This window comes from Alosa pseudoharengus, unplaced genomic scaffold (assembly GCF_046254945.1).
Source record: "Alosa pseudoharengus isolate Yale_2024_CS ecotype anadromous, Long Island Sound unplaced genomic scaffold, YU_APseudo_1.1 YU_APseudo_1.1_scf_1, whole genome shotgun sequence".
NCBI classification, from domain to species: domain Eukaryota; kingdom Metazoa; phylum Chordata; class Actinopteri; order Clupeiformes; family Clupeidae; genus Alosa; species Alosa pseudoharengus.
This window is the reverse complement of record NW_027468564.1, coordinates 12491378-12499534: the sequence shown is the minus strand read 5'-3', so window position 1 is coordinate 12499534 and position 8157 is coordinate 12491378. Positions and strand designations below refer to the sequence as shown.

At 46.3% G+C, this 8157-nt stretch overlaps 1 protein-coding gene across 1 annotated transcript; it reads right to left on the bottom strand.

Annotated features, from left to right (window-relative positions):
* Positions 1–3776: 3776 nt before the first annotated feature.
* Positions 3777–6406, bottom strand: LOC143117022 (protein NLRC3-like; the record flags this gene model as incomplete). Its single annotated transcript, XM_076278465.1, has 3 exons — positions 6396–6406; positions 6067–6150; positions 3777–5658 (listed from the first exon to the last, which is right to left on the bottom strand). Coding segments are annotated over exons 1-3 (1977 nt in total), but the record flags the coding sequence as incomplete, so codon positions are not given.
* Positions 6407–8157: the final 1751 nt, after the last annotated feature.

Below are 8157 nucleotides of genomic sequence, written 5' to 3'. Positions count from 1 at the left end.
TCCTAGCCATTGCCATAATGTCGGTGTGGGCATTCACTCGCTCAGTCCATCAGTCCGTGTTACCGCCAACAACACGTGGGGTGCACACGCCGCAGGAGCTCACTCAACGGGGAGCCACGCTGCTAGCAATCCAGTGCGGGCGTGCTAGCAGCCACGTGGCCTTCCCCGCTCGTCGCCAGCTCCCTCTCCGCAGCCGCCCTCAGGCTGCACTTTCCGCGGCGTGTCACCACGGCACTCCTCCTCTCCTGGCGGGGGCCTAGGTGGCCTTACTACCATAGACTGTGGCACCAAGCACCGGAACTCATGGGTCAACTGTCGCTGCACCTCCTTCGCTCCACTCCACAGTCGCACCGACCAGGACAGGCAGGAACCAGCTCCGCTGCAGCCGGACACGCTGAGCTCTCAGGCTGTCAGCTATCGTTGCTCCTCCGCTGCTCCCGGCCCGCTCCACTCCGTCATAGTCGCGACAAAGGCTTGACCCCCCTCTTCTGCCTCGTGCTATCAATCAACACAGTGAACCCTTTTTCTTTTTTTCCTCTGGCACCGGCCAACAGGCCAACTAGAACGGGCGCCCACACAGCACGGTGCCTCTCACACGCACCCAAACGTTTTAAAGTTCAGAGTTCAGAGGGCCTTTCCGACGAAGCTGCCCCACCGTCGCGAGTTCGCTGCCCCCAGCAGGTCCGTCCGTCGTCCAGGAACCTCTTCCTCGCCACTCTCCCTTGGCTCTGCTCACGCGTCGCGGCCAGGTCCACCGCCAACTCCAGCCTCGAGCTGCCCGGCGGGGGCAGGATCTCCTGGTCTCCTGGCAGCGGAGTCATCGCACAGGCCAGCGTCGTCTTCTCCGCGAACGCTTCTTCAGGCCCCTCTTCCGGCAAGATCAACTCCCATGGCAGCAGGCAGGTCCAGGCGACAGCTCCTCTCCTCTGGCGGCAGTAACGATAGAAGGCCTCAAGCTCTTTAGCAGCCCTTACAAGGGCTCTCTCTGGATCCTCTTGCGTGGGCCTCCACCCAGTGGTAAGGTATTCCATTCCCAGCTTCTCTCGCAGGGTGGAGGCCATGTTCGAAAGTCGCTTCTGAGACCAATGTAACGATTGATGCGACACAATCAGTTGTCCAATCAAAGGTTTATTCGCGGAAGCGGGAATCAGCATACAAACACGTGAATTAGTGAAGCACACAGTGAGGTGAAGCACACACTAACTACCTGCAACAACAGCGGGAAAAACTAAACGTGCATTACGAATATAATCAGTGGGAGCCCTGCTTGTTTCCCTGCAACAAGAAGCTTCCATCTGGGGGTGATGGAAGACAGTGACACCCTCAGTGTGTTTGAAATGTCCAGTCGATTGCGCAATTTGGTTTAAGTTGCAGTCATTGCCGAAAACCCGGCCTCGCACAGATACATGTACGTGGTGGGAAACGTTTTCAGCGCTTTTACGGCTATCTCGGGATATTCTGCTTTGGTTTTGATCCAAAAACCCGCCAGAGAGGTTTCCTTACACTCTTAAGACCACCGTCATTTGCAATTTCGATCAACTGCTCTTCCTCCTGCGCTGACAAGTTAGGACTATTCGGGATATTGACAAATGGGTTGCGGACCCACTCATTGGTTTGCCGTGGATCTTTGGAGGATGGGAAGTAACGCTCAAACTCATTTGAAAGCGCAACAAGGTGATCGCGCACGAGCTGCGAGAGAAAGGGCCCGGCCTCAGTCTCTCCCAAAACCCGCACTACTGTTTGGAACATATCAAATACACCCCGATCCACTCGTCGTACCCACAAATCAAGCTTGGCTTTAAATGCAGCGACTTTATCTGCCAGGTTAAAGACAGTCGTCATTCTCCCTGGAGTGACAGGTTGAGGTCATTAAGCAACCTGAATATGTCACACAGGTAAGCGAGTTTTGACATCCAGTCCTCATCACTAAAATGTGCAGCTGGTTGTGCCCGGTGGTTGGGGACCGCTGATCTAAATCACTCTGTGGGTATGTTTGTTTGTGTGTGTGTGTGTACGTCTGTGCGTGCGTGCGTGTGTGTGTGTTTTGTGTGTATGTGTGTGCGTGTGCGCATGTGTGTGTAGTGTTCAGTGATTTGTTAATATCACACATCTGTTACGCACGATTGTTAGCTAAAAATAAAGTGTCTGTGTGGATTAAAGTGTCTGTGTCGATTGAAAGCGAAACAATGAAGCACGCAATACACAAATATATCCACACAATGCACAAATATATACTGCATATAGGCCTATGCCATGTAAAAACGTGACATTATTGCGAATTAACCCTTTAGGCGCCAGAGGTTTTTTTCCGAAACGATCAATTTTGACATCTTCATTTCAAAAGGCTATATCTTAAAAGTGATAAGAGATAGAGACTTTCTGTAAATTAGAGAAATATTAAGGATGACCCAAAGTTTATGTAGAGATTAAATGTTTATATCTAATTTGCATATTATGACGTCATATGGTGGCGGCCATCTTGGATTATAGCAAATCAACAGTGTAAATCATTACTAATAAATGGCTGACTTTTTTTTTATGTAGCAGGCCTTTTGCTGTAGAGATAATGACTCCCTATCCCTATCCATACAGGGCCGGCATTCCCATCATCTTGTGATAGACTATGCATGACCTAATGTGTGTGTGTGGGAGAGGGAGAGAGCGTGTCACCACCTCCACCATGCGAGCAGCATGGCCAGATATGCCTCACGCGCGCCGAGTGGAGAGAATTTGCGCAGCTCGGACTAGGACTACTGTCATTCTCATTGCGACTCCCCACACTGCCACTACGTTCCCCCCTAACTGTCCTATGAGCACTTCAACCTCGTCTAACATACCCAGTGGCATTAGACAAAGGCTCCACCACGTTACTATCGCCGCGATTGTGGAGAGGCACACGTTCAGAAGACAGAAGCCAGCTAGCGCTATGGACATTATGCTACCTCCAGCCTCGTTCGGCACACCACTAACACCCTGCTAACTTCCCGATGAACACTCCGAACCCGTGAAACATTATTCCCACCAGTGACATTGGGCAAACGATTCAACGTTTGTGCTTGGTGTAAGCTAAACTATGGAGTAAACTCACTTTGTCCAGCTGCATCATTGCAAGGCAGGGACGCATCTGAAGCCTCACTAAACGAATCACCGTCATTTTCTGAAGGCAGATATTCCCCTTCAGAATCAGGGTCCGCGAATAGAAGACCCAACACTTCATTTCAGGTAAACTTTTTTGATGCCATTAGACGATAATCTAATGCAAATACTCGCTGACGTTGACAATATCGATCTGACAAAGTGGCTCACACGCACACTAGCTCCGGTATTTCACGCACTGATTCAATGGGCTGTAGCTAGAAAGTTTTGTTTAAAGCGTGCCCTTTTTTTGACTCGGGGATGACGTATGACATGTCTGCCATCTAGTGGAGTGGAAGTCGAACGAAATATGACACTCTATTTGACTAAATCGGCCATTTTATTCAGTACCGCATCTTGTCGACTATAGTCGACTGTGGCGCCTAAAGAGTTAAATTTAGTTTAGTTTGCATGAATTTTTTTTTTAAACTCATGTCGTAGGCTACAGCCCGGTTAGGAATGTCCTGCGGCCCAGTGGTTGGGGACCCCTGCCCTAACACACACACACACACACACTCATACACACATATATACATATTGCACAAACACAGACACTCAGATTGTGCTACTTACAGAGCTGATGGGACTCCTGGCAGCACCTTCTGAAGAACTTCATCTGGGCTGAGGAGTTCAGTCTGATCTTCCTCTGGTGTCTTTATGTACTTCTGCAGGTCGAACTCGGCCAGCTGCTCTTCTGACATCTTAAACGTCTTCCATACCTTAGTCCCCCACTGTGCTGGTAAGAGCGTCTCTACATGCAGATCTACTGAGTTCATTTTGTGCTCCACTACAGCATGGTGATTCAGCTCATTCAGACAGTAGAACAGGTTGATCCTTCTGTCTGAGCTACTCTCATCCCTGATCTGCTGTTTAACATACTGGACTGTTTGCTTTGAGCTATCTGAATGGGTGCTGCTCTGTGGCAGTATATGCTTCAAGAGATTCTGATTGGACTCCAGTGAAAGGCCCAGAAGGAAGCGGAGGAAAAGGTCCAGGTGTCCATTTTCACTCTGTAAGGCCAGGTCCACTGCAGTCTTGTGTATGTCATGAAGTGTTACAGCTCTGAACAGAGCAGAGAGCTGAGAGGTTTGCTGTTGGCCAGGCATGTTTCTCTGTCTGTTGCTGATGCAGAGGAACACATACAGAGCTGCAAGAAACTCCTGGATGCTCAGATGCACAAAGCTGAACACCTTCCCCTGGTACAGCCCAGACTCCTCTCTGAAGATCTGAGTACATACTCCTGAGTACACTGATGCTTCTGTGATGTCAATGCCACACTCTCTCAGATCTTCCTCATAGAAGATCAGATTGCCTTTCTCTAGCTGTTGGAAAGCCAGTTTCCCCAGTTTGAAAATCACCTCTTCATCTGTCTCTTTTCTTTGTGTGTACTTGACATTTTTAATGCTTGTCTGAATGATCAGGAAGTGTGTGTACATTTGAGTCAGAGTCCTTGGCATTTTAACTTTGTCTAATTCTTTTGATGTTTTCTCTACAACAGTGGCTGAAATCCAGCAGAAGACTGGAATGTGGCACATGATGTAGAGGCTCCTGGATGACTTCAGGTGTGTGATGGTTCTGCTGGCAAGGTTCTCATCACTGATTCTCTTCCTGAAGTACTCCTCTTTCTGTGGGTCATTGAATCCCCTTATTTCTGTCACCTTGGCCACACACTCAGGAGGGATCTGATTGGCTGCTGCTGGTCGTGTGGTGATCCAGAGGAGAGCAGAAGGAAGCAGATTCCCCTTGATGAGGTTTATTAGCAGCACGTCCACTGAGGCTGGCTCTGTCACATCACAACACCTCGGGTTGGAGCGGAAATCTGGAGGAAGTCGACACTCATCCAGACCGTCAAAGATGAACATGACTCTGTGCTCTGAACTGGAGAAGACTCTGGGATCTTTGATTTCTGGGAAAAAGTGCTGTATAAGATCCACCAGACTGAGTTTCCTCTCCTTCATCAGGTTCAGCTCCCGGAAAGGAAAAGGAAATATGAAGTGGATATCCAGATTGGCTGTTCCTTCAGCCCAGTCTAAAATGAACTTCTGCACTGAGACTGTTTTCCCAATGCCAGCCACTCCCTTTGTCAGCACTGTTCTGATGGGTTTGTATTGTCTGGGTTTAAAGATTGTGCCCTTCTTTTTCCCCTCGTCTTTCTGGAAGCGTTCTTTTCTGCGTCTTTCCTCTTCCAGGAAGCGTTCTTTTCTGCGTCTTTCCTCTTCCAGGAAGCGTTCTTTTCTGTGTCTTTCCTCTTCCAGGAAGCGTTCTTTTCTGCGTCTCTCCTCTTCCGGTAAGCGTTTAAAGATGTCACTGCATTTGATTGGTGTGTCTCGTGCTGCTTTTCTCCAGGATGCCCTCTCTATCTGTCTGACCTCATGCTCATCATTGACCCCTCCTCCTCCTCCATTTGTGATGTAGAGGTCTGTGTAGATCTGATGGAGGAGTCTGGTGTCTCCCTGCTGTGGGATTCCCTCTATCAGACACTTAAACTTCTTCTGCAGGTGGGATTTGTGGATCTGCTGATATCTGTGTGTGAAAACCAAAACACATGATTTAATACCAAATCAAACGATTCAATACCATGCATGCATACACACAAATATGTACTTTGATAAGCCCGTGTGTTTGTGATGTAGGTTGATAACACACACACACACACACAAATACACAACACGATACACACACACACACACACACACACACTCTGACTTGCTTCATATTTCCCCTGAATGCTCTTCTCTCATGTGATTACTGTTTCCTCTGCAGTCACTCTCTCTCTCACTTTCATATTTTTTTGGTAGTTCCGGTTGGATTTTCTGTGTTTCACATGTGAGTTTATGATGTGGGTTTTCTGTTTATCAGTAACGTACACACACATGACCCTGTGCTTTCACACTGTTCTGTTATTACCCTACACACACACACACACTTCACCTGATCACTCCATGGCTGGTGTATTGTTCCTCAGGTAGACTGGTGTTATAGGCAGCAGCCCCGTCCTCAGGAGCAGATCTTACTCTAGGGAACAAGCAGAGAACAACCTCCATCACCACATTAACTTATTACATTAATCACACACACACATACACACACTGGTCTGTGTGTGGGATGTCTGGGTATAGGGGGAGGCCAGCACATCGAGAATGTGAGAATTAATATGCAGGGGGAGAGAGCATGTTTCTTCAGCAATGTTCAGACTCGTGTAGCAGTATTTCAAACAGAAAAATACTTTAATTTCACAAAACTTTCATTAGTTACAGTACCTTTTCTCCATAAACTATAACTAAATAGGAGTAGGGCTTTTATTTAGCTATCTATAAACTACCACCACAACGGTCAGAAAAAGTGTTACTCCTATCTCCATGCTCTCATGCCCTTTTCCTTCACATGTTCCAATTAGACCTACTCAGCCTCTTCTCCTTGCTACTGCCCCCTATAGGCCTGAGGTTATTACTAGGACAGTTCCAGCATTATGGATGTGACAATTGGACTCATATTGGTAAACAAAATGCCTTAGAGTGGGGGCAAAATTAGTATCAGTGAATTAATTTGCATAACTTTTAATGTAACCTCTGTCCTCTGAATACTGAGAAATCCTCAAATTTTATATAATCAATTTCATCCTAAGAATACAAAGCATTTTATCAGCGTTATGGATGTGACATGAAATGGGACAAACTTTTGTGAGAGATTACAGGTTTTCTACAAACTCTGTGAATTTTGAAGGAAACTGCCGAAACTATGATATATGTAGCATGAAGGAGACTTGATTGAACAAAAAAAGTGTGTTTTTGAAACTATGCGTCATTTTCGTTATGCATTATGTAAGAAAAACTGGCGTTATGGATGTGACTGTTTCACGTTATGGATGTGACGTGTCTGAACCAGTCATCGACAAACTACATAAAACACATAATTAAGTAGTGAATTTTGATATGAAACAATTGAAATAGTAATCATGAAAAACTAGCGATGAAATTATTGCTTCCTCAGTGCCCACTAAGAGACACAGGAAGAATCAGGACAAGTCATTTAAAATATAAAAAATAAATTTATTTTTTTCTTTTACCGTCATCAATTTTGGTCAGTGATTCCCAGGTTACTGAAACACCAGGGAACATGAAACTTGGTGGCCACTCCCCTAAATAACTAGCCCTACCTGAACCGTTGCACCCAAGATGACAAAATATTTATGGTATGTTAGTCTCAAGAGCCAGCATCAACCTAACCCATACCCACTCATTTGTGATTTGCACACATAAAGTACATGTGCACACACACACATGCACACACACACACGCACGCACGCAGGCACAGTCACACACATACAGACAGGCAAGCACACACACACATAAACACATACAGACAGGCAAGCACACACACACACACACATGAATGCAGACACATAAACACACACACACAGGTACGCATACGCACATGCACACACACACACACACACACTTATAAACAAAAGCAAACTCACATATGCACACACTCATTTACATGCACATGAGTTGCAGGAGTAGGAAATGGAGACAAATTGACAAGCGTGATTTATTTTTGTGAAGAGAATATGCAGGACTGAGAGGCGGTCATATTTTGTACCGCTATGCGGTACATCTAGTTTATTGCTGCCGTTACTTATGTTACTCTGTGGGTATTAGCTACAGAGGACCTGACACTTCAAATGCTGGCATATCACGTCACATTTAAAATTAAACTGTGTTAAGCAGACGTGAACGGCAGGCTGAACAGATCTGCAACAGAAGGAGGTTGCTATGTTAACTCCAGCTGCAAAGTCAGCTATCTACACCAGCTAACACGATAATCCAGTTACTGTACAACAACAGTATGACTACAGGAAGATAATGGCTAGGCTAGGCTAATCACTGGAGGTATTTTAATATTACCGGTATGTTTGTTTTGCTAATGGTTAGGCAAGGCCTCCCTGTGGTTTTGATCAACCTAATAATCTTTGAAATGTCAATTGTAAACACTAAGGTGAAATGTGTTGAAACTAAAATG